Genomic DNA, 27,794 nt, shown 5'->3' on the forward strand with positions numbered 1-27,794 from the left:
CTGAATGCAAGTCACTGGACAGTGAAGAAAGAGGTGAGCATTATGTCACATGTTGTAGACAGTTGTTTAAACATTTTTGTAATGCCTCACCATCACTCAAATAACTCCAAATAAACAGACATGGATTTTGCAGAAGACCTGAGGAAGAAGGAATGTAGCAACTTGTTCATACTTCCAAAGTGTGAAAGGTTACAAGCATTAAAACCACATTCAGTTTACACTCAGCACTGGCTTTATTCAATGTAAATGGGCAAATGTAATGGGCAATGTAAATTGTGGCAAAATTTAATGTAAATGGGCATTTGACCAAGCAAGGTGCAGACTTCAATCATCATCCAAATGGCAGGGTGTCTGCAGGGTGCTATATGTTCAGACATGAGGGAAAACAGGTAAAGCTGAGAATCACAGTCATCTTTCATATGTATTCCCCAATCAAGTAAAAGCATATAAAAAGTATCTCAGTTTGTAACAAAGCCCCACATATTACAAATTCATCAGAAGATATACCCTTCTTCAAATACACTAAAGACAAACAGTGGATAAAGCTATTTTAGGGAACTTGTGTACTGTGAGCAATTTCCAAGTCAAGGCTTTATTGTATAAAGGTAAAAGTCTCAAATGAAGCATTTATATGGTAAAATCAAAAATGGAACTACTGCATTAAAAAATTCTTATTTTCAAGAACACCCCAGTTATACCCTCCTTCTTATCAAGGGCTTTAAAAAGCTCTGAACTGTTGGATAGGGGACTTGCCACCCAGTTATGTTGTGCTCAACCTGAACAAAGAGAAGAAGCCCACTTCTAGTGGCCCCCTGGTTACCATGTTCACATCATATTGACTTTGTGGTAGAGTACAATTGTTCATTGTCAAGTAACACACCTAGACAGAAGCTCTGCTGTCTTGTGTCAATCATAACCAAAAACCCCAAACTTCTTGATCAACAGAGGTCAGAAAGTCTCTCAGAAAGTCTTCCAAACAGAGAACACATCCCAGGTATGCCTCAGTGGGGTCTTTCCTGCCACTGTCTTTATGGAGGATGAGTGCACCTATAGTTGCACTCAGACCTGCTGCTAAGCAAATGTTTGGGAACACGACAACTTTTTACAGTGTTACACAATGGAGAATCTGTCTTTAAAAACCATGTGGCAGCATTTAAAAACCTAAATGGTCCACTGCTGTGCCGCTTACTGATTGTATCAACTTTATTTTATTTTTTTTTTTTTAAGCTATACTTCTTTGCTATGCTCAGTAGAGGAATGCTGGACTTGCCAGCCTGCCAAACCATTTCCAAAACCCTGGTTTAATCTTTACCAGTCAGACTCATCACATGCTTTTTGTTCTTGCAACATAACCTCTGTAGGATCATGAATCCCAGCTCCAAAGATAGCTGGTGAAAAGTAGAGTGGTCAGCAGATTTTTCCTTGCTGCCAAGTCTTCAATTCCCATTCTCCTTGGGGTCTTTGTTGGTTTTATTGTGAGTTCAGTACTTCCTTCTGCTTGCCTAATATGCCTACAGCCTCTACCCCTGCAATATCCAAATGCCAATCAGTTCTTCATTGCACCTTCTGTGATAACCACAGAGCTGCAAAGCAGCTGAGGTTGGAAATAACATCTGGTGATTACCTTGTCCAACTCCCTGCTCAAGCAGGGCCACATAGAACTGGCTGCTTTTTGAATACCTCTAAAAAGGGAAAAAATAGTATTATTTTTAGTGCATAGTTGAAGAATCAAACCAATTGATTAGGGATTTGCCAAGGAACTTATGGAACAGAAACTGTAATTTTCATTCACAATAAACATTACTCAACATCATTGGCCACTTTAGACTATTCCTGCCTGGTGGTGGTACAGGCTGAGTAAAGAGGATAAAATGCTGAGAAAACAAGCCCAGTGAGCAATCTGATGGTGGTAACTTAAATATCACAATATTACTTACTCATCACATTATTTTTGATGTGTAGAAAGCAGCTAAATGAAGAAATCTGATGAGCTAGAGAAAAAAATAAGGAAACAACAAAGGAAGAAATAAAGGACTGAAGGAGGAAAACGTTGGAGATGAACAGGTTTTTGTGCAAGACTCAAGAGTGCTACACATTCTAGCTTGACAATCTGTAAACTTTCCAGTCCCACGAAGCTCAGCAGTCGAGGTTTGGCCAAAGCACACCATCTGCAGTAGGAACCATGCTTGCCTGAAGACTATCAAGGCAAAAACATTGTCCTTGCACAGAAAAGGGAAGACAAAGAGAGGGCCAGGGTAACCTGAGGAGCAGGAGCTGTAAGGCTTTTTACAACAGTCAGGCAGGGCATGGCAGATTTAATTTAACAGTTCTGTGTTAATGAGGTGCTCGAGACTACTGCCGCACTGCCTCTTTCTGACATCTTTCTCAAGATCACTCCTGAGACACCACTCATTCATTCTTAGGTTCATTTGTAAGTCAAAATGTTAAAAAAGTCATTTAAGTGTACTTTAAAACTACTATGTGTGGCTGTGGTTTTCGTTTGTCTACCCGTCCTCTGGTAATGTGAGGCACTCCCTACTCCCTTGGCTGCCCGCGGGCTGCAGAGCAGCGCACCGGCGGCAGCGGGCACATCCCGGCGGGCGGGAGGCGCTGCTGGGCGCGGCCTCCCCGGCACACACAGCACAGGAAGCCCGGCCCCCAGCCTGCCGTGTTCCCCCCTGCCCTATAAAATAGAGCTGCAGGAGCGGCAGGACAGGTAGCACATGTCCTGTATGCAGCGCTGAAATGACACCACGACACTTGGGCATGGCCGCAGGACAGCGGATGGTGCCCCGATGCGCTGAACAAGCATCACTGCTGCTGTAAACCCATACATAGGTATGTTCATCACCAGACAGGCATTGCGGAATAAAAATAAGGTGCAGATGAAACATGTTTAGAAATCAGAAACGCATTGAGAAAAAAAATCTCAGGTTAAGAGATCACAGAACTTGGAAAAAGAAAAACATCCATTGGAATGCACCTTTCAGTAGTCATCTTGGTAGCCAAGATGCTGGTTTTGACCTCTGTTCCTGCTGCTGTAGATTCATCTGCTGGCAGAAAGCCTCAGTCTCACTTCACACACCCAACTGCAGCAGCTTTGCTGGAACAAACACTCAGGTTTCATCCTATGGTATGTTTTGTACATACAGTTCATACACAGATAGTTTAGGGCCTTGCACACAACACTGATTGCACTCCATGTTTTTATGTGCCAGTTGGATGGTTCAGCTCTTAAGATAAGAATGTATCTACTACTCTTTATTTTATATTTCATAAATATGTTTGCTAAGTTGACAAAATTCACTGGAGGACTACAGAAAATTGATTAGTTTTATCCTTAAGAACTTTAGGATTGTATGTAGTCACTTAACAGTATTTTTATATAAAGCAAACTGCTGAAACTGGGCTGTATAAAAAAGCCAGTTTGAAATATCGAAAGTTGGGAAAGGCAACAGGATGGCTGGAGGACTGAGAAGGTAAGACAGTTAAACTTTATGCTGTATCTTACTTGTTATAGCCTCCAAAATGATAATAGTGCCAATAGCAACTCATGTTCCCCTTCTGACATGAGGGAAAGCAGTACTGCATTTGCACATAAGGTTTGCACACCACTGGTGGTTTTCATCTCACTCATTTGTAAGAGGTTACCAAAGTAAAGGACGAAAAGTCATACTTAGTTCAATACAAGTGTTCCTACTCAATAAAGGCATACAACTGCTTGGTGAGGATTACTCAGCTTACCTCTAGTTGTTTTGTTAACAATCTATGTATTAATGGTACTCCTTTTTCCACTTCCCTAGGCAGTATCAAGACAGAATACGATTTGTCGCACCAACACTGAACCAAGACTAAGTTCAGCCCTTTGTATGGAACTGCTGAAAGAGGAAACTGCAGCACTGTAAGCAGTCAGTCTTGATTGCACGAGACCATGCCTCTCACAGAAGGCAAATGTCTTACTTCAAAAACTTCATAAAATGCAAAAACTGTTGATTGACTGTTCTTAGAGATGTTACACTTGAAAAACTGGGGAGAGGGAAAGTTACGGTTCCTGCTCACACCACACTAAGGTTTATAGTTCTATTTACTCTAAAGACTACAGAAGTAAAAAGAAAAAAAGGTAAAAACATTCTTTTAGCATACAGGGGCTTTTTCCTCCTGCTAGCAGGAAGAGGTTTTTAGATAAATGGTGAACTAAAACTTAACAACTACAGAACAGAACTTACAGAACAACATTTTTTCACAGCTAGAAACCTCTTAAAATGTGAAGTTGCCAATAAAAAGGAATGCAACAGCAAAGTACGTAATACAGCAATACTTGTATATTATTGCAACAGCAATAATATACTTGTCTGTCACTACATCAGTAGAAAATTAAGTGCTTACAAAGGCAAAGAGTGACCTCATTTTAGTTATGCTGCTCCATGCATTGAGTGCGTATAATTTTATCTTCACCTCTGCAAAAGTAAGGTGTGCTTCAGGTTGTAAACTTGGTCGAGTTTCATGATTTAAATAATAGACTGGACCTTTTGCTTTATACTGTATGTGTCTAGACTAAGACAAATGGCTGGTAACTTGTTCTACTTTTACTCCACAGTGTTTCACAGTTGTGTGCATTATCTGGTAGGATGGTGAGACTACCATGTTTCCTTGGACAAGTATCAGAACTTCAACTTGAACAAAGTGGGATTAAGTTTTACTCATTTTAGAAGAGCACTCCTATCCAACATATGGACAAGACAGCTTGAAGAAGCATGCTTCTTAAATTGACGATTTATTCTGTTTAGGAACAGTCAATAAATACCAATCTTCTAGCTTCAGTCTGGAAATCCTTCCCCATCAAAAATCACTTATTTGTGATGTTTTTTCCTGGCATAAACTCCATTGCCAGCAATGGATGTACGAGACAAAGAAATTAATAAATACAAACAGCACTTTTCTAAACATACCTTCTCTTTTAAAGGCATGATACAGATTTACTAAACAAATCTCAAACAAGTTCTTCACAGAAGAAAATTTTGCTACAAGCTGTCTTTGAACATTGTTTTCTTCACTAATGTTGGTAGTTTATTTCATGGAGTATGGTATTTTTGAACAGCAATAATGAATCATTTAAAAACAAGCCTTTTTCCCCCCTTTTCCTTTGCCAAATGTATGCTGAGACATGTAGCTGGTACTGAACTGTATGAATTTAAGAGTGGTGTGCCTCTTGTCAAGCACTTCATGGCAAACATGAAGAAACAGCAATATGGTACTTTTTTTACTAGGGATCTGGGGGATTTATTTATTCATCTTGATTTTAAACCACTGTTCAAGTATTAAAGGTATAAAATTTAACTGTAACAGATGTTTTGTGTAACTTTCTGTGAAGTGTAGAAACACAATGGAAGATTCCTGTTTCTGATGAAAATAATTTTCAAGTAGTTAAATTTGAATATCCCTCTAAACTCCATTCATATCATATTAAAAATGTGTATAAAAGCATGAGACTACAGAAAAACAATTAACATAACAGAGTTAATCTTGAATAAGTTTTTCCACAACTGTATTTTACAAATAACTGAACTCCCGCTTTAGCAAAAGCAAAAAGAATAAAAATAAATTCTCTCCCAACTATTTATACTCAGGAATTACCTTGCTGTGGGACTAGATACTTCAGTCTACAGTCCCTCTAACCCAAAGTGTACTCTTAGCTGTATCCCTTTGTGATTTAGGGTCTTGGAAGTTTTCAGCAAACCTCTCTCTTGCTTTATCCCAGTTCTTTTTATTCTTGCTCTGGACAAGCTGAACATCTTCAATTGAGGCTGGTCTCCTAGTACCTAAACCTGCATGCTTCTGATGTACTTCCAGTTGGATCTGTCAAATACATGAAATATTATTTTAAGTTAGGTATTCTAAATACAACAAATTCTGGTTTTCTAATACAAATTCCACCCCCTCTCCCCAAGCACTTCTCTTTCATGTTCTAAAACACCTAGATCATGAACAGTACCATGAAAATGATGTGCCACATCACCACTTCTGGAACTATGATCTAGAGTCCTGAATAATGTCCCCTGCCACAAAAATTATGATGAAATACACCCCACCAAGTGAGCAGCATATGATCCCTATGCTGGCTAGTTTGACAACACAGGGTATGGTGTAGTTCTGAGCAGCACTACTGCCAAAAGACAGCAAATCTCTGGTGACAAAAATGGGGCTAACATGGTTGCCACAGAGGTCCACAACTTGCTGGGTACAGTGACTTCTGCCAGCTTTTCCTCTCTCAATGCCCATCATCTAGCTTGATTTTTGTGCTACATCAGCCTCTGAGAAAGAAATACACCCTAAATCGATCTTCAAATCACATCACTTAAATTATTCCAATTTTCCTCCAGACTTTGTATTCAAATATGAGATTATTCAGTGGCTAGGAGCTGCCTGTCTTCCTTTGCTTAGTTTCCTAGTGAACACAGTGTAGTGAAGGGACAACACTACTGAAAAATTTCAAAATAGCCCATTAGTCAAAGAAAAAATAATTTGAGATTAGTCCTATTGAGATTATTCCTTCTTAATTAGGTTTTTTGTAAGTTTTAAGTGAATAGTGGCATACAATTAGATACTTTTCACTACAAATATGTTCCTATTATTTTTGTTTTAAGTGAAAATCAGAAAGACCTACCGGATCCTTCATGCCACCACCATCCTTTCCCAGACCTTCCCCCTTCTTCCATCCCATCTTCTCCAACATTTTATGTCCTTTGTTGCTATTGCTGATTTCACTTTGAAGAAGTGATAAACAAGAATTAAGAGTATGCTTTCAAATACTGAACAACAGAAATGTACATATAAATAGAAATCAGGAATCAGTCCATCAAGAGCTATCTAGAAGAACAAGCCTCAGGTCAGTATCAGTTTTCTTAAAACTCCTGAACTACTCGTTTGCTTTAGGAGCTAAAAGATACATCATGGTTGAGAGGGTATGGATTACAATACAGAAAAAGTGGTATCACATCCTACTGCACCTATTTCATCATCTCACACTTCCTTTTATTAATTTATATGCACCCACAAGTTCATGCTTCTTAAAAAAAAACCCCAAATACAGCTACAGAGGCAAAGTAACAACTGAACGAACATCAAGTGTCATTTGAGAGGTATGTAAATGCATTTCCTATGAGAGGTATGTAAATGCACTGTCCTATCATTGACAGTGAGAGAAGCTGCAGGTGAAAAATCTGCATGTGTACTATCACTGGGACTGAATAGGAAAAATAAAAATTGAACCACCTGAAAAACAGACACTATTGAAGAGGTCACTGGTACAGCTGGGGCATTCTTTCCATTTCTGAGTAGCTAAGGCAATTATATAAGTGCCCTTACTGCCATCCTTAACTATTCACCTTCCATATATTTTTATATGGAAGCTGATGAGTTAATAAATAAAAGCACGTGAGATTGGAAGTGTGAAAAATTTAAAATTTTCTAGCTCTCCTAACAGAATATATACAAGTAATTTGTAATTTAACAAATTGCATGCTAGTAACAAAATGATCCTTATTTCATGATCCTTTTTTTAAGATTCACAAGAGAAGGACATGGGGGATACCTCCCCCCACCCCCAACTTACATATGAACAGAAGCTGAACTGTCATCTCTCTGGAAGATTCCTTCACTTCCAACGGTCTCTCTGCGTTTTCCTGCTCTGTCTTTGTACTTTGGATTTTTCACTGCCTTGTTGTCTTCATATTCTGTGTTCTTTCCAAGCAGATTTAATTGCATCAAGACAAAGAGACTGGGGGTAAATACTTTATTTTTGTTAACTTCCCTTTTTCCCTCCAAAAGTATGGGAGCTTCAGCACCTTTTTTATTAATTCTAAATCTTGTAACAAAACCTGCAGTCCTCAGTATTTTCTTAGCTTACAGGCATACCTTGTAAACCATATTACTGCCATCATCATGTAACATTGCCAAGTTCAGTAATTTCTCAGGAGTTGTAAATAAAATAACAGTCTCTTGAATCTTCTCTTGGTATGAAGAGTCAATCTCTCCATATTAAGCAGAAAACCATATGGATATGCTACTGGCTTTTTATATAACCACTTAGCCTGCTCCTCAGCAACTACTTTTTTCCAGAATAAATGACAGACTTAAGTATGTTTACAGATTCTGTATCACTATTATTTTGGTATCTGAAGAATTTTATAGAAACGATGGCATTCTGTTTTCTACATGAATACTTAGTACAAATGCTGGATTATGTTAAAATTATCTCTACAACAGAAGTCATTTGAATACATATATAAGATACCAACATTCTATGCTGGTATTCTTCTATGGACTTAAAAACCTGAAAAAATTCCCATTTCCTCCAATAATTTTTTTAGTTGCTCATTATGTTTCCTTTCCAAATGAAAGATAGGACTGCAACTCAGTGAAAACTTAATCTACAGAAATAAAAACAGAAGTGCCTTGCAAAATCTTAACTTCAAAAGGATGAGGACTCTCGTACACTTTGAAAAGATCTTCTAATTTTCAATGGAATGTTCATGCCCTCTTACCATCATCTTCCTTCACAGAGGTTTGTAAAGAATAATTATTTAGGGTACAAAAGACAAACCAGGCTAAGTTTAAAGGTGTTGGAAAACTTCCCTTATTCAACAAATACTATACCTTAAAATAGGAATCACAAAGTACTTTAAAAAAAAAAAAAAAAGGTAAGAACCACAAGATTACAAAAACTTAATCAACTTCTACTGTAAACTCACCTGTAAACCGTATTTTACCCGTATTTGTTTTAATGCTTTTCTTCTGACTAGCTCTCTCTCTTCTTTGCTAAGTGCTGGACAAACTAAAATGAAAAACACAAGATTGAATTTGTAATTACTAATGTAACAATGTTTTGAATCATAAGACAAATGAGAGAATTTTTGTTCTGACATTATTATACACAGACACATATACCAAGAAGAAAATATGTCATTATGTAAAACTATTCCAAGCTGACAAGAAAATTATATGAGAACTGAACAAACTGTTATTTTTTTATGAAGTAAGCAGCCATAATAAAAGATATATCCTGTGATAATATGACTAACCAGAAGACTCTTTTTTCTTGTCTAGGCGAAGATGTGCTCTAACTTGTCCTGGTTCACATCCATCACAAGTATCACCACCGGGGTGAATATGAAAAGAAAGCACAGTTTCACCAATCTTCACCTCATCTCCATGCTCCAGAATGTAGGGATCACACTTTGTTTTAGGCTAGCAAACGAAAGTTTTAGCAGGCAAGTTAAAAACTCATAAAGGACAGGACCTCTATTACATGCACACTGCTTACAACTCAGTAGTTCAGTTTGGTCTCACAAATGTAGGCAACTGTTTAACTACAGTGGGTATTTCACTCAAGCAGCTGTAACCATAGTGGATTTTTCCTAATATAACCAAACATTAAGTACTCCAAGTGGCCCTAAAATCTGAAGGGAACCCAGGCAGGCTTTAATGTATGAAAGAAGACATACAATGGCATTGTTTAGTGATTTGCCCTAAAACATTTGAAATTACCAGAAGATTAGTTTTCTGCAATATATAGAGCACTAAAACAGCAGGTACTCACCTGGAGAATCTGATTTCCATTAACAACTGTTCCATTCTGACTGCCTTGATCCACAAGAACATAATTTTGCAAATCGTGGTCAAAATACACTTCAGCGTGAAACTGGCAAATAGAAGCACAAGTTAAATGTTCTTGTTCTGTGTAAAGTGTGTTTCATGTGATACTTGCATATATAGATTTTTTTTTAAACTAACTTTTTGTTTGGATGACACAATTTGTCAATCTACAGTTTTATTTTATTACAAGTGCTGTATTTAGGATCTGTGTTGAAGTATTTAGCAAAACAGAGCACAGAATTCATAAAAAAAATTTCTATTCAATCTACCATTGAAAGGAATTCTGTTACTTTTCAATCTACCTCAACATAATTTCCATAGTTGCTTGAAAGAAAAAAAACCCTTTTGCTCTGAGCATTAACTGCAAGGATTGCATTACTTGGTAAAGAAATTCTTACTATCTGACATCAAAATTTTATATACCATTAGTACTTAACAGGGTTTGTCCTCAAGTTTAATAACTACAGAATTAAAGACTCAAAAGACTTTGAAAACACACTGTTCAGTTCCCATTCAGTGTATGTTTTCCTTTTTCCTAAATTCAAGTCTGGCTAAAACCACATCTCATTCTGAAAGTTCTTTCAAAAAATTAACACGATGTTCCAAATTTAATTCTTCCACTTCCACTTAAAGCTTTATTAATACATTAATGTCTTCTGATCTACCTTTCAGCAGACATGAACAAGAGTTACCTTACTGACTCCAACTTCAGGAATCTGAAGTGTGTGTCCAACATCTTTTTCTCTGGAAAGGCAAGTTGATATATAAGTCACAACAAAGTATAAACAGATCGTATAGGTGACTTATGAAAGATATATTTCAGCTGAACTGTAATATCATATTCCTCTTCTAAGCAATTAGCAATTTTCTACAGATACAAAACATTGTGTTGCTGTACACACAATGTAAATGCATCAGGTCCCTTCTGCCATTTATACAAATGATACAAAGTTGATGATTAATAAATGATCAAATTTTACCATTAAATTCTTATCTATAAACCTGGTATTTCTATCTGAACTGTCATGCAATACCTTTAAATAACAGTCTAAACTCTGCATCCTTTTAGTGTATCTTGGCTTTGGTCTTCCACGGTAAAGTTGAACTCTTGGTTGCATTAGACAGGTAATACAAGTAAACAAAGAGTAATCTGTACAAGGTGAGTTTTGGTTTGTTTGCATTTTTTGTTATCCAAACAGTGCAGTAGGAAGAAGGGATTTGTGTATTGGATTCTTATACTAAGGGATTAAGAAGAAATGCAGCTAATAAAAGACCTATATGCAAATTCAAAGTAGTGCTGTCTGTTCATCTTCACATACATGGACTCAACCCTTAAGAGCAAATCATAAGATGTCTATCAGTATTAGACAGAAACAGCTTTTCCAGGGTGAAGTTTTCAAGTAGGCTTTAAAGAAAGCTTTACATCATCATTAAATTCATCATCCACAATGAACAAAACCAGGTTTAGAACTCTAAGAATGCATACAGTCTAGCACAAACCAGCTTATTATCTAAAGCCAATGAACAAACCCTACTGAAATGTGAGGAAGTCTAGGATATGCTTCCTAGTGATCTTGGATTTCTGAGGGGTGTTCTTCCATTTATGAAAATAAAAGTACTTCAGTAGCCTGGGACAAGATTTACTTACTTTGTAGGAAACAAGTTTTCCAAGAAGGGATTGCAGTTATGCTGCCACTGGGGCTCAGTCACAACATCAGATTTCACTAACTATTCAGGTCTGCTGAGCTGCATTACGTGTGTATGCTGTTACATTATCATGACACTGTGTTGTTAAGCAATCCTAAGTGCTTTCCACAGCTTTCAAAGAGGTAGTTTGGTATATATATATATATATATATATATGTGTGTGTGTGTGTATGTGTGTGTGTGTGTGTGTGTGTATATATATATAAAATTTCATTCAGTTTTACCTTCCAATTGTAGCAGGTTTCACAGCAGTGATAATATAAAGTGACCCAGTCTGCAGAACTGGTGATCTTATTACAATTACTCTGATACAAGGAGGCCAGATCTTTTCTTCATCTATAATTATACAGAGGAAAAAAAACCATCACCACCATTACTACCAACACATTACAGTTTTAACTTTATAGCCCATAGTTTTAAAAAACTGAAAAACATTCATCCATTACCTGGCTGATTAATATGCAACTTTTATAAAAAGAAATGTAACAACATCTGAGAGAAAACTTTGATGAGATTGTTGTTTCAAAGGCTTTCTGACTAAACACCAAAATATTACAAATGTTTTCCTAATTCTGGTTTACATACGGACAACTCTTTAGTTACAGCAGTAATATATATATATATATATATATTCACAAAATTTACTAGTATATTATAAATTTATGGATCATTAATTGTTACAGATTAGAAAACAATTTTACTTTGAGAAAAGCCACCACCTTTTTGTTCACCACGTCACAGACCTACTGCATATCAAATTTTATATCTGTCAATTTCTATGTCAAATGTATTTTTACTGTTTTTTTTCTCTTAGGAATGCTATTCATCAACATGGATGAGAAAAAATAATAGAACTTACACATGCATATGCTTTTTTGCCTGATTATCTATTAAGATACTATATTCTGACAGCTGTATGAATTCTGTACTTGGATGTCCATTTATAGAAAAAATGTCCAATGACCTCAGTTAGGAACATAAATGAGAAGACACCACCTTAAAAGCTACTAGGGGAAGAGAAACTGTCCCCAGTTTTTATTATTTCAGCATTACTGCCAAATTGGGTATTAAGAAAAGACAATTTAGTCTGAAAGCCTGATGGTAGCAAGCACATTTTGGTTAGTGTTAATCAGCTACAATCTGATTCGTTAAGTAAAATAATGAAAACATAAGAAACTGACAATAAACTGTGAGCAGGGCACAGGCTACAATACAGTTTCCTATGAGTTGTATTTAATTCTGTGATTTGGAATATCCTTTGCACATACATAGTTCTGACTGGCTGCATCAAGCTTTTTACAGGTTACCTTAATTTTTTTTTTAAGGACCTAGCAGAACACTATGGTATAAAACAGTATTCAGGTTTCCTGACTATATCCATTTCTCACAATTTGCCACTGGAATATACACAAAATAGGATTTCAACTAGTTCTGACTACTCCATTCTGCTTTTCACCACAGGAGACCCATCTTGCATTCAACTGCACACAACGGTTTACAAACAGTATCAAAAATACCGTATATTCATTTAAGAGAGTCAATACACAGCATTACTGTGAATTACTGGTCTAGAACTCCTATTTTAGCAGCAGAGTTTCTTTTTTCCTTTCCCTCTCCCAATCAAACCAAATTTTTGCAATCACTGAGGTTTATGCACAAGCACAGATGTTAACATCAGTAACAGCTTTTATAAAAACACGACTACTTACTTTTGTACAAGTGAAGAGAGGGAAAGAAATACTGGTAACTTATAGCACGTTTTCAAAGTCTCACATGCTTTTATAAATTTTTGAAAATTATCCAAACAGTTTTTTTTAACAGGCTTCTGGAAAGATACAGTAATATGATATATAATCCACAATAATTCACCTTCATTTTCTGAGTATTCTGAATCACCAGTTTCTTCACTTGTTAATTCCTCCTCACTGTAGGTTTCACACTCAGAATCTGTAATTTCCCCTTCTTCTGGTTCACTCTCTGTGTCTGCTGTTTTACTGTCATCTGTATATGCTGCAGTGTCTGGTGTACTTTTGTGCAAATGTGAATTTATACCATCTGCAGAAATGGATTCTTTGGCTGTTAGACTGTTCAGTGTTTTTTTGTCCATTTTAGTCTTCTTTCTTACATTTAGAGACTCATCTTCTTCAGTAGAACTTACTTGCTCGGTGGTGGAAAAGCAATTCAGACTGTTAGATGATTTCTGCTCTTCTGTGTCCAAATCCTGGAGGGGAGTTATACAATGTTACAGTCTTTACAGATTGAGTTTTTCTAAAGAATAGCGTGGAAGTAAATTCTTCACTTAGGAAGAATTATTTTTAGAATTATTAAAAAATAGTTTATTTCCAGAAAGTTTTACACATGCAGTCAGCAGAACTTTTACATTTCAGTAAAAATATTTTCACATCCTGTTAGACTTGACTGAGACCATCTTCTATTTGCCTTCCTCTTCTAAACGTCACTCTTTTCTGACACTTTAGAAATTATTAGAAACTTTATAATCTTGTCCTCATTTTCAAACTTGTACAACATCACTTTGAATTATTTTTCTATTTCACTTTTATGACACTCATTTCTGTCCCTCTCTTATTCAGTTCTTGCAACTTGCTTAGAAGGTCTTTAACTGATCTTCATTTTATCTTCCTTCTGTTTTTGTCTTCTTTTTTATTACCAGAGTCCTGAATATCTGGAATGCTCACTTATACTTTAACTATAGACCTGTTCTTCCTTGTTTCAAAACCACATTGTTAACACAGCCTTTAATCAAGAAAGCAGATAAAGTACAAGTTTAACTTATGCTATGTGAAATAGTTCTACTAAAAATCATTTTCTACTGCAAAAAGTTTCTCAATTTCTTTACTAAATATCAGACAGATTGTATCATTACAGATTCTTCCACTTCCACTTATTTCATCATCAGAAAAAAAAAAAAACTCAAAAATTTTAAACTGAGAAATCTAAAGTTTCATATTCATTTTGCCAGAGTACCTTGAAAATATAATTCTCAATCTAATAGCTTGACAACTATGTTAAAAAATAAAATAAGGAAAAAAAGAGAAAATAGAAAGAAGAATTGAAGTATCTTTACAAGATAAATAAAATCTCAAATTATGTGCCATTTTGAGTTCAGAGTAATTAAATGCATTAAATTGCCTTAATTGTATCAAATATTGCAACACAACAGATAAAAATACATCCTTGATCTTTTGTGTGTTTCTATTTCAAGATAAGTGAAATCATGTGAATTATTATGGAAATTAAAGCACTTTCAGAATTGGAAAAACGCATCAGTGGCACAGACTATGACAAACTTAAGAATTCCTTCCTCTCAGCTGTTGGATAGGAGAGTGTACCTTTGACACACCTTCAGTAAGACAGCAGGTTCTCAGGTGAAACCAGCACTTTTTAAAAAGGTTTTTATGCTTTACCTGAAAGACTTTTGGTTTGTTCAGGGTTTCTCTATAATGCACTAGCCCTCCTCCCTGAATCCCCCAAGTTCTTAAATAGAAAGGAACAGGATAGCAAGGTCACTGTGTAATGTTGTTTATTTTAAACAAAAATTGTAGCAGTCCTGCCACAAATAAGCCTGCACAGTTTAGACATTTCAAACACATTCATTCCATTAGAAATATTTTTGGAAAATCTGATTTTTCGTTTTATGAGTTAAATTTTTCAGTATGTTTGCCTTTGTCTATATTTATGTTTGGTATGGGTATTAGACTGATACCAAACATACGAAGGTGTTCTTCACTCTAAAATGTATTACTTCTTTAACAGGGTAAACTAGAAAGTAAAAAGGAGCTGTTTCAAAGCCTGGTTACTAAAGAGTAGACTCTTGGTTCTGTATTGAAAACAGGAATTTTTAAAAACAGTCTTATAAATAGGCCAAGGATTCCACACATACATTCATTCTATGATTTTGCCAATATGACCATTAAGCCTCTTCTCAGTTTCTCTATTTTTTCCCAGTTGCTGCATTCAACTGTTAAGAATGCAAATAACCTAAATAGTTAAATACTGATAAAAATGCAGTCTTTACATTTACAAAACCTTGTATGAAATGAAGTATTTTAAAACTGAATATGGATTTTGAGCACTTCATTTCATGGGTCTGTATTAAAATACACATCTGGACAAAGTGTTTAAACATTAAAAATATGTGTTGCAGAAATCCATTATGCATGACTATGTACAGGATTTGGCTGGGGTAAAGCTAATTTTATTCACAGTGCCTACTGTAGGGCTGTGATTTGGATTTGTGTTGAATATGTGGCTGATAATACAGAGATTTTTTTTTTTAAATTTATTGCTGAGCAGCGCTTAAACAAACCAAATTCTACTTTTGGTACCACTCCACCACCAAGGAGGCTGGGAGTGCACAAAGAGTTTGAAGCAAGACACAGCCTATATAGCTGATCCCAGCTGTCCACAGGGTATCCCATACCATATGGCATCATGCTTACCAATAAATGCTGAGAGAGGGACAAGGAAGCAGGAGGAATGTTGAGAGTTTGGCCTTTGTCACCATTACCTGAGCTGGGGCCCTGCTTTCCTGGGATGGCTGAACACTTGCCTGCCCAGGCAGGCAAGCAGTGAATTAATTTCTTGCTTTTTCTTTTGTTTGTGCATGTGGCTATATCTCAATCCACAGATTTTCCTACTCCTGTCCTTCCAATCCTCTTCCCAGTCCTGCTGCTGGTGGAGTGAGTGAGCAGCTGTTTGGGCCTCAGTTGCTGTCTGGAGAACCATGGCCGACTACCAGTACTAACAGAACATGTGTAGCATGTAATAAAGTCTAACTAGGCAAACAGCACCCAATGCCTTGCCTCCATATAGTCATCACTTAAAAGCCAAGAACTGGCAGTAAGCACAACATTCGGTAAATACTAGTGTAGAATTTCAGGGTACTAGTGTACCCTGAAAAATGCCGTAAATTCTAGCAATGTACTTAATTTCTCAATGACTACCTAACCTTCATCTCAAACTCATGCCACAAGACACAAAGTATGCAAGTAGATGCTCATTATAACCATTTTTTACACCATGGTATTTTTTCATACACATACATTTTTTTCATTGTTGCTTTGCCCAATGCATCTAGACTGACATCAACAGTCATGAGTTAGACATGGATTGACTCAATGTGATCCAGGTTTGAAAAACTTTATATCTACTGGGTATTATCACATGATATCTGGGATTCTTCTCACTAAGCTGAAGCTGAGAGGTGCGATCAATCTGAGAGATAATAAACTATTTTTTAATTACGGAGTTGAGTTGGTTCATATTTCTGCATCCCTGACAAAGCCAGAAGTACTTTGAAATCAGGATATTTATGTAACCCATGAGAACTAATCTTATTATAATAACAAATCATGCTGATATGAGTGGAATGATGGTTTTATTTTACTTTAGATAATATGCCACAAACTACTGATTACAACGACCTTTTGAAATGCAGACTGTCCTGCTTAGAAAATATATATTATCATTGTCATTTAACTGTTCTTAATGAAAATTTCAAAGTATTTTAAGCATTTAACTATACTTTTTGTTTTACATAGCAAGACATTTTGTCTTTCAGAACTTCAGTTTTTCTGTACTATGGCTGACCAACATGCATGTTCATACAATTCTTCAGCATCCCCATACACAAGAACTTACTATTGTGAGCTCAATTCTAAGAACTGTACTGTTTAAACTGGGTCTTTTTTCTAGATTTATTTTATACAAAGCAGAGAATTACAGACAAATACAACTTTTCTCAAACGTGTAGCCTGTTTTTTGGTCTGCTAGAAATTTCATAGGTGATTTAACAGATTCTCTTGCTCTCAGCACTCTTCTACAGGACTGAATAGGACACCTTTAGCATTGACACCCTCAATTTGAAATCTTAATCTGAAATTCATTATTTTACTAAAGAAATACTTTCAAACACTTAAGAATAGTTCTTTCACTCAAATGACTAACCTTTCATGTACTAAAATCATTCCACAAGCACTTCAGTTACTCTCATTCACCCTACACAATACTCCATTTTCCAGTACAAAAAAATCTAATTAAATACCAGAAAAAAACCCTCTTCCTACAGCATATAGGAGCCATTTTATACACTGGTGGTGGACAGTTCTGAATTAAATAACCGTACCTAAAGAATGAGTAGTTTCTTTAGTTCAGACCTTTATGTTATACAGGGATGCCAATAATTTTCTTCCCAAATATTCTGGAATGCCATCAAAGTTTTCTTCAGATGTTACTTCCAAAGTATTTAACATCTATTTCAGAGCTACTTCACAGGTGAATGGATTTTGATTAAATAGCTTTAAAAAATTCATTAATTCCTTTAGGAAAAAATGTATCCGAATATCAATTACTAGATATTCTTTTTTCTTTAATAAAAATAACAAGGTTAAAGGTAAACATCCATGGACTAATGTGTGTTTGTTGTCTAAACTCTTTACCAGAAGCTGCCAATCCAACAGAAGAAATCTTCAGATTAGTCATGGTTTCTGTCAACTGACGTACCTAAAGATGGGATGAATATCAGCAAAAAGTAAACCACATGTGATAACAAACGTAAAAATCACTGCTTCAAGAGTTCTATGGGAAACATTGCTATGCCTTTCTCTCCTACAGAGATAGCTACTATGAATCTATAATGGAAAATAATATGGTAGAAGTTAATTTTGAGTACCACACTCAAATAAAATTTAGTAGGTGGCAGTTTGAAAATATATTAAAAAAATAAATTTAAAACCAATTTATGGAAAAAAATGGTAGCGTCAGAACTTCCTTCTAAATTTTGCTATGTATTTCTAACAGCCCCAAGGCAGCAAGTAGAACTGCAGGATCACTACTGCACACAGTCTATTCTCCAACCTGTATGGAAGCCCTGGATCTTAATATTGGGCCAGGGGTTCTATTATCACTTGTCACCTTTGTTTTAAATTTTTAAACCTTTTCAAATTTACTTATTTAAAGGTTTTCCTTGTACAGAAGAAAATACCATGTTTCTTGTTCCACCTTTTTTCTGACCTACCCCTACAAAAAGATACCAGAACTAAAGGTATTCTACCAATGTTTTTATATGACCTACATAGAGGCTAAGAATTCATCCTGCCAAAAAAAATCCTGATTCTTAATTGAAAGTAAGCAAGTAGAGACAGCATACTGTTTCACAAGTCAAAAGAAAACTATTTGTAATATAGTTTCAGTTTGTGACTGAAAAGCAGGGATGTCTTAAAGGAAAATACTTGTATGAATTAGGAACGTTCACAGGTGATAGTAAGCACATAATTTTCTCTCTGCTGTTTTTTACAATGAGAATTACATTCATATTAGCCAACACTTACAAGTATTTTCTTGTCTTTCAAAAGGTTATTCACCTTTTAAAAAATGCAATAATATTTTAAAATATTAATTTTTTTGTTTACATTCTCACAATTATATTGGGTTTTCTTTAAGAATGCTCCAATATTTTTTAACAATTCACTGCAGTGTTAAGTATCCTAGCTTCTGACTTACAAATAAATACTGCATGTAGGTAAGCTGAACTTCCTCAAAATAGACAGAAACTAAACCACAACAAAAAACCCTCCTGTGACCAGATGGATTGTTCCAATTACAATGGTTTTTTAAACAAAAACAGGTATTAACTTTGGTTTATACCAAATCATTCAAAAATCACATGCAATTTCAGTAAAAATCATTGCTTTAATACCATCTATCTAGAAATATATGCTTGATAACATAACTGCTAAATTTCCTTATTTCTTGCATATGACAATTTTAAAGTAATTATAAATATCCGTAAATATTTGATTACATTAATTCCTTTAACTGAAAAAGAGAGAAAAAATTAATATGATTCTGTAAGTATTCCCTGTAAGGGAATTCTGTAAGTATTCTGTAAGGGAATTCTGTAAGTATTCCCTGTCTTCCGGATATTCTCATACACCACCTCAGCTTCACCCAAGAATTATAAAAGTTCAGGGTGTGAATGACATGTTCTAGAAGGACACCCTGCTTTCTTAACACTAGTGGTCCACAGCCCAGGCATTAAACCAAACCCTTCTCCTACCTCTACCATCTGTAGAAAAAGAAAGACAAGTAAAACCTACGTTGGTCAAGGAGCAAGGCAACGCTGGGTCCATTTTTCAGGCTAGCAGCACAATATAATAATTGATTGGGAAAAGCAGTAATGAGGTACTTCAAAGCATTGTCATGAACTTCAATCATTTAAAGTGTTCAGGGAAAGAAAAGGGAGAAGGCTGTGCAGTAAGTTTGGAGAAAAGCATTTCAATATTACAAAGTCCTATTTAAAACCAGATGTTTTTAGTTTTGTTCTACCATGAACTAATTAGTGCCTTTGCCAATACAAGACTAAACTAGGCAACAATTGCACTGCTAAAAAATACCATGCATCTATGCACTTGACTGTGCAGCTTATAAACTAATTCTCCAATTTTATAACAGAAAAATACTATATTTTATTCTACAAAATCTTGAGCTTTTATATTTATATAACATGGAAATTTAAAGTGATTAATAACCACAGTACAATAATATAATGTTTTAACTCAGCTATATAAACCATGTCAGTAAATTTTTCTTTTAAATCCAGCAGTGCATTTACAAAGAAGTGCACAAACAAGAAGGCATTCTTTTATTTTTGAAGTTTAAAATGGAGAGTGTTCTATGTTTCACTGTGAATTCTTGTTTTTGTTTAAAAAAATAAAAAGACCATGATTACTTCTTTGACATAGACCTTCACTCCTTATTCACAGAAGAAAAGATCTGTGCACTACAGTATACTTTAAATGTTTTCCCTGTTACCTTGTCGGTCAAACAAATTAATTCACAAATAAAGCAAAGTACTCAGTTTACCATCAATAAAAACACAAGAAAAAAAATTGATGTTTACCTCCTACCTTGTTACTGTGGAAGTCTCACAGAAAACATCTGTTAACAAGACTATCTAAACAAAAACACTGGTATAAAGTAAGATTGAGACAAACCTCTGTTTCTAATATAATCAGATTACAGAAGCAGACTATGATGGGAGTCTAAAACATAGTCAACATTATTTGATAGGTCAGACCTATACATGACTTAGAACTTTTACAAACAATTTTGTTGGTTTAGGTAACAGTTCACCACAGAACTAAATTTAACAGACCTATTAATCAGTTTATATTAATATAGATTTTATCTATATTAATTTATATTAATAAAGACTTATTCCTAAAATCCTTTTCATGATTCTTTCCTGACACATGATGGATAAAGTTCTGTATTGACCAATGCCTTTTGAGAGGGGCAGAATGTTAATTCAGCATTTGCACAGAGCAGGTCCAGAACCTGGCTGCTGGTAAAACTACACTTCCACTGCATTAGCTCTCTTAAGTCTAAAGTATTATTAAGCTTAGTGTTGCCAAGTACCCAGATCAAACTTTCCAAATGGAAAGGCTCACTCAAAGTTTCCTCAAGGAGTAGAAATTCCTGCATTAGCCACAGTTTGATTATAAAATGTGTAATCAGTCAACAATCACTATCCATTTAACTTAATTACACTTTTTCTTAATGTAAATAGTTTCCATTTTCAAGTCTTTCAGATGACCTCACTCCCGATTAAATTTTTTAACTGTGCACTGATGTTTTATGACTATTATGTACAGGTATCTGGACAGTAATGTAATTATTTCAGATTTTAACCAATCTGCATGTCTGAGGCCTATATAATGAAACTATATAATGGTTACAGCAAAAGCTTTGAAGGATGAAACCAAGGACTCAAATTAGAGAAATCAATATATTAAATTTTATCTTAAAATAATAAAACAAATTGAGAGAATAGAACTTAACATCAGTAAGAGTGTTCATAATGGAAATGGTCCCTGAGTTTAACAGCTGTGTTAGTACTTCTTGGTGTTTAGGAGTCAGTAATGTTTTTCAAGACAGCACACGACATGGTATGCTTTCTTAGCACTCAGGAAAATTTTAATACATATTAATTAAAATGGGCATTTATTCAGATATACAGTTTATCCTCACACTAACAACAATGAAAATACAGTAAGAATGTATCAATAGGGGAGCATAATATGCAAAGAAATAAAACTTCAAAAACACCAATCCCAAATGATAGCAGGGACACAGTAAAATGGCAAAGGACTACACATGGGAATGGAGTCACAGAGAAAGGACTGTGTATGACTGTATTTTCAAAATTTACATTTTTTGGTTCATAATGCGAATCTGAAAAAAAACCCAACCAAACAAAAACCCAACACCAAATCACAAGCCAAAATCCCAAACCCAAGACATTGCCACTGAATTTCTAATGTAAAGCCAGCCCACACAACACTGAATTCATTCTAGTGTGCCTGCCCTTCAAAAAACTTCACTGACACTCAGTTTTAGACTCCTTTAGAGCTGGGTAGTAATAAAAAAAAATTGAAAAATGGAGAGGATCCAAGTTAATAGTTTCATCCTTAATCACTCAATGAGAAAGTTATTTGAACACTAACTACATGTTAGCAACTATACATATGCTGTATCTAGTTTAAGTATGTTTAAATAGTTTTAAAAATAAAGCATTCATTCTCTGCATAAAACCAAGCCCCAAACTGTAAATTGCATCATGGACAAAAACCCAACAGATTTTGCATTTCTGTCTGTCAGTTCTGAGGTTACCTTATACTCATCTGCAGCAATCCACTCGGCTTCTTTTCTCTTCTTTTTCCCCTTTTTATCCTTGGTGTGCTTAGTACCAGAGGCCTGGTAAGACTGCAGATCCACTCGTGAATGAAACTGGTATCGGCCGCTTTCCACATCACAGTAGTAATAAATTCCAGTTGCTGGGTCATAATACAGTTGGTTTTCCTTTATAAGAAATGAAGAACAATGTTATCATCACTTCAGTAAATATACTGTTCAAATAAACACCTGATTAATAAGGAACCACATTTGAATTTTGGTAAAATGAAAGAACTGTGGTGGCTTGATCCTGGATGGCTACCAGATGCCCATACAACCATTCTGTCAACTCTCCTCCTCAACAAGACTGGTAAAGATGGAAAGCTTAAGGGTCAAGAGACCGAAGTCACTACCATGGGGAAGCCAGATTCGACTTGGAAATAGCTAAAATACAGCGGGATTATAAGGATCAAACTAAAAACATCTCTCCCAGTCTCCTTTTTTCACAAGCTCAGTGGTACTACTTCATTCCCAGCTTATCTCCCTGTCTTCCCCCATGCAAGTGGTGCAGGGAAATGAGGAGTAGAGGGGCTGAGATCAGTTAATGAAAAGTCCCTCTCTGCTGCTACTTTTCCCCTGCCCAGCATGGGGCAAAACAAGAAATGCTTCAAGCATGGGTCCTCCACAGGCCACAACTCCTACCAGGGAGATATGCTCTGAGCTCTGGCATGGGTTCCTCCAATCCTCTAAGTGATGCCTTAGGATTTTAGCTTTTATATTTTTCATATATTTGTAATCTTGCAATTCTTTATAACTTTAAACTCCATATAGAACGTTAGCTATTGCCTTCCCATTTGGTCAGACAAACAACTTTGGTCAGACAAAACAATTCCTCTCCAGGCCTGGGAATCAAGGGCAATTCACTGTCTGAGGCCCCGAGAAATGTAAACAAAAGTGAATTGTGGGGAGCAAATTTGGGGTAAATTACTTCATTACCTGAAAACTGTAGCTGGAAGAGTAAACCCCAAAATACAAATGGACCAAACTTATGTAAGTATAAAAACCTGTGATCTGTTGTCCATTTTTCTGATGTAGACCCTGGGGAGGCTTTGTCTGCCCTAAATATACCTGAAGGCCCTTCAATAAATGTAACTAATTTTTATTACCTCTCTTTTGTCTGGTCTGTTTTTAGGTAGCCAATAAAGGTATCATAAGGAACTGCTTTTGTGTGGGATCCTCCATGGACTGTAGTATGAGTAGGTTCTGTGTGGCCTGCTCTATGGATTGCAGGAAATTGCCCGCTCTGGTGCTAGGAGAACCTCCTCCTGTTCTTCTTTGCCCCTGATGTTCACACGGTTATTTTTCACACTCACTGTGTGAAAAATACATACCCATACAGGCTCCACTGTGCAGAGTTATGCCCCTTCTTACACTGGTTTCAGATAAACTCCACCAGCTCTTCTAATGGCTGTGCTGTGCCCTGCAGTGGGACCAGCCATGTCCAGGCAGCCCCGGCCCTCTTCTCAGAGAGGCTGCCTCTGCATCCCCCAGCCCCATCATCAGAACTTTGCCAGCAAACAGAATACAAGAACATTTCCTGCAATTCAGAACACTTACGTACCAAGAAAAGATATTATTTTGGATAATTCTACCATAAACTGTAATCTATAGCCCCAAACATTTATGTATATCTATATGAACAAACAGTGTCAAAACCAATGGTATCCTTTAAAACCTTAAAAATCAAGTCCAGAAGCATCCTGAAAACAGTTGTGTACCTCATGCATTTTTTACAGTTGAATTGAATATAACTCTGCAAACAAACTCTGTTCTCAGTGCAGTACACTGTATACATATCTATCCACAGATCTGTACACATATACAAACACACCTCATAGGACAAAAAGAAAACCTTTGTAAAAGCTACATGAAAATGTATAGCAAAAAGTTAACTATTAAATTCTGACCCATCATCTAATCTTCTTTTAACACTTCTAAAAGAAGTGTTTTCTTTACCTGTAGAATCAAACTAGTTGCTAACAGTACTCAAACAAAAACACAAACATTTTGCATATTTTCTCCCAATACTCTGTTCACTGTGGAGAAGCAACTGACTTACTTCAGAAATATGTCTTTTTCTAAACAAGACATCTTTAAGCTCAAGCCTTTAGGTTTGAAAGAGTTACAGATCAGCTTTATACCCCAAAATCTGTACAATGCCAACTTAGAGACCTATGAGACATCAAAATAACAGAATTAAAATCTAAATTCGTGTCCTAGCCTGCTATCTTTGACTGAAATAATTTAAAAACTAATTAAAAAAAAATTAACACTATAAATTTTCAGTAACCTGTTTTTCAAAACACAAGATCAGCTTGTGTTCTTAGTTCTCTGCTCATCAACTTTTACTAACAAAACTTTTGCAATAGACAAGAAATTCCAATGGTTTTGGAAACGATCCTTACTGAATTGTAGTAGAATCCAGTGCTATGGTCGTAATACAGTCCTGTATTTTCATCATATATAAATCCAGTTTGTGAAACAGCAGCCTCTGCAGCAGCTCTCAAACTCTCTGCCAGAGAACCTTCTGGTACTTCTGGTACTGAAGTTTCTTCTGTCTCCTGATAACAGAAAGTAGGAAAGGTAAGTGCTCTATGAACTTGGATAGTTTCAGAAAGCAAAAATCGGGCTGTGGTTTACTAGTAAACTCCTACTGATTTCAACCGAACCAAGACTTCAGCCTGTGTCGTTTGTTTTTCCCCAGCTTTACTCAAAAGTGACTCACATCAAATATACACACAGGAAACATCTTTCAGAGCATTCCTAAGACAGATTTCTGCCCTCTGTTCCATTTCAGTTGCTAGATGCTAAGGCACAAACTCAGTTAACTGAGCGACCTAAGAGAAGGCTGGAGTGCAGGGAAGAAAACCAACCCACCACAAAATAAACAATGAACCCCACCACCAATGTTCTTCTCCTTGTATCTTGCTTCCTTATGTTAATGGAAGAAAAAATAAAGAGCACGATTTATGAAAATCAGCATGGATATATTGGACATACTCTGCTGATAAAAATAATCTGGCTTCCAGGCTATGCAGGATATATATGTCTTTTTACAAAAACTCTCAAATTCCAAGACACAAATCTAAGAGGGTGCTCCACTTGGAACACACTACAAAAAGAACTAGTTTTGAAGTACAAGGGTATTATCAGCACTAGACCATCACAAAAAATCATTTTGCATAAAGCTCTCAGGACCGCAAGTACATCTTTTAGATGGAATATTAACAGAGTACTGATTTCAAAACTGGTGAAACTCCAAACAGTCCAAAAACCTGTGAATTCTGGATGAAATTTTCCTCTTCTCCACCTTCAATAGCTTTGGTGCTATCCTTCCTCAGCGGAATATTAACACCTGCATCCAATTCCTCTGTGGAATTATGCTCAGTGCCTTCACTCCCGTGACTGTGCTGCACTGGTAGTTCAGATGCACAATCTTGAGTATCAATGTGACTGTAATAATTTTCATAGTAGTAATAATCTGCCAGGGGAGAAGGGGAAGAGAAAGAAAAGTTGAAGTTGCATAAATTAGCAAGGTAGTATTTTACTAATACAATTTAAGGATGCTGAATCTTAAACTGGAAATTTATGCAAGTAAGTAGTCTAATGAAAATCAAATATTAAGTAGTGCGTCTACTCTGAATTTATTCTCCTACTGAACAAATTATGTCTTGTTTTCATATACTTCACAACTTGGTAAATCTGTATGTTTACAAAATGAGATTACTATGTAACAAATTACAATGGAATGAATTATGCTAGTCCATGCTACATTTTATCCTGAATTAATACCTGGAATAAATAGGAAACAGTCTGAAAGATAATGTCAGGTTACTGAATTTAATTCAGCAAAGGATATAGACCTGAAATGTAGTCTATATTACAACATTTTCAAACTAAGATAGTGTTCTATATCCCTATTTAAACATCACCACCCCCTCTACCTGCTTGTGACCATGCAGCACAGTCCTCTGTCTGTACTTCTACACTAGACGTATCTTTCTCCTTTCCATTACGGATTTCTTTAGTGAGTTCTTCTACCTGAAAGAAAAATTGCATGTTAAAAACACAATACTGCATTTTTGTGGTCTGCCATCTCAGAAAAGACAATCAGCCTATTTTGCATTCCATAATTTAAACAAAACATAATGGCATCACAGATGTTTCAAGTGATTTGTTTGTTGGGAGATAATTTTGTACTTGAATGGTTGGCATAGAGAAACACATAATTTCTGCTCACAAAGGAGCAGAGAAACTTTATTGAGGTTATTCCTAAATGCCCTGTAAAGTTGGATTTCAAGCAATGATCACTGTTCTGTAGTGACGACTGGGGCATTTACAAAGCACAGAATGTTCTGAACTAGAAGGAACCCACCAGGATCACCAAGTCAAATTTTTGGCCCTCCACAGGACACTACAAGAGTCACACCATGTGCCTGAGAGCATTGTCCAAATGCTTCTTGAGCTCTGTCAGGCTGGCGCTGTGACCACTTCTCCACGAAAACTTCCATTGCCCACGTATCCCCTGTGTGAAGAACCTTTTCCTAATATCCAACCTAAAATGCCCCTGGCACAACCTGAGACCGTTCCCTCGGGTTCTGCCAGAGATCAGTGCTGCCCGCCTGCCTCCCCTCACAAGGAAGCCGTACACCGCCATGAGGGCTCCCTTAAACTCCTCTCTTGCCATAGGTATTCACAGAGAAGTTTCGCCACTCTTCCTTTACCTCACACTTCGTACAATAAACTTCTTTCCCACTGCTAAACGTAGCTTTTCCTTCAGAATGCAAATCTAACCCTGCGGTAGAGAAGGCGTTACCATCCTCACCACCACGCTCCGACTGGAAACCTCAATCCTGCTCCGGCCGCTCACAAGCCAGGAGAGCCCGGCGGGCTCGGGGCGCTGAGGGGCCGTGCGGGACGGGAGGAGCGGACAGGCGGAGAGCGGCCCGGGCGGCACCCGGCCGGGGGGCGGCGGCCGCGGGGACCCGAGGGGCGGAAGGCTCGGAGGCCGCGGAATGCGGGGCGGGGGGCCCTACCTGCCTCCTGAGCGCCTCGCCGCTCTCCCGCTCTCGGCGGTACAGCCGCTGGGTGCGCCGCAGCCGCCGCCGCGCCCGCTCCAGCTGCGCGCGGCACGCGCCCAGCTCTGCCCGCAACGCCGCCACCTCCTCCTGCTCGCCCGGGTCCACCCGGCTCTCGGCGCCCGGCGGGGAGGCCATGGCCGGCCGCCCGCCCGCCCCCGCGCCGCAGCTCAGCGCCCGCCCTCCGCCCGCCCCGCAGCGCCCGCGCGGCCGCGCCCGACGGCCCCGGCCGTGGCCATGGCGCCCGTCGGGCGCCGCCGCAGCACGCCGAGAGCTGTCCCGCGCGGGCCTCCGTCCCGCGGGGCGCGGAAAGGGGACCAGTGGGGGGGCCGGAAGCAGCCGGAAGTGGCGCGCGCGGCAGTGCGCGTGCGCAGGAAAGGGCGGGGCGGGAGCGGGGCGGACGCCGGCAGCGGCACCGGCGCCGGGGGCTGGGGCGGGCGGTGCTGCTCGTGGTGTGGCGGCACCGTCGGGAACGAGGTGAGCGTGAGCAGCACCCCCCGAAGGCGGGGCTCCGCCGCCACCTAACCTGGCTTGGTGGTGCCGGGCAGTTTGCGCTGGCAGTGGGTCATAGGGTTCGAGCTGCATCATACAACAGAATGC

At 37.4% G+C, this 27,794-nt stretch overlaps 1 protein-coding gene and 1 non-coding gene across 3 annotated transcripts; one reads left to right on the forward strand and one right to left on the reverse strand.

Annotated features, from left to right (window-relative positions):
* Nucleotides 1–209: 209 nt before the first annotated feature.
* Nucleotides 210–27,794, reverse strand: AGGF1 (angiogenic factor with G-patch and FHA domains 1). 2 transcript variants are annotated; one of them, XM_030257384.4, is made up of 14 exons: nt 27,153–27,794; nt 26,061–26,157; nt 25,392–25,597; nt 24,522–24,677; nt 22,054–22,242; nt 13,231–13,582; nt 11,586–11,697; nt 10,347–10,398; nt 9,599–9,700; nt 9,081–9,246; nt 8,751–8,833; nt 7,613–7,740; nt 6,665–6,764; nt 210–5,856 (listed from the first exon to the last, which is right to left on the reverse strand). In XM_030257384.4, the coding sequence occupies exons 1-14, from the start codon at nt 27,780–27,782 to the stop codon at nt 5,656–5,658; spliced, it is 2,574 nt and encodes an 857-aa protein (XP_030113244.4). In that variant the 5' UTR covers nt 27,783–27,794; the 3' UTR covers nt 210–5,655. The 2 variants fall into 2 exon arrangements, with proteins under 2 accessions (XP_030113244.4, XP_072777826.1); XM_072921725.1 differs by lacking the exon at nt 13,231–13,582 and adding an exon at nt 17,820–17,883.
* LOC115491293 (small nucleolar RNA SNORA47) lies at nt 3,465–3,594 on the forward strand. Its single transcript, XR_003957257.1, has one exon. It is a non-coding gene; the product is annotated as a small nucleolar RNA SNORA47 (small nucleolar RNA).

Source organism: Taeniopygia guttata, chromosome Z (assembly GCF_048771995.1).
Source record: "Taeniopygia guttata chromosome Z, bTaeGut7.mat, whole genome shotgun sequence".
NCBI classification, from domain to species: domain Eukaryota; kingdom Metazoa; phylum Chordata; class Aves; order Passeriformes; family Estrildidae; genus Taeniopygia; species Taeniopygia guttata.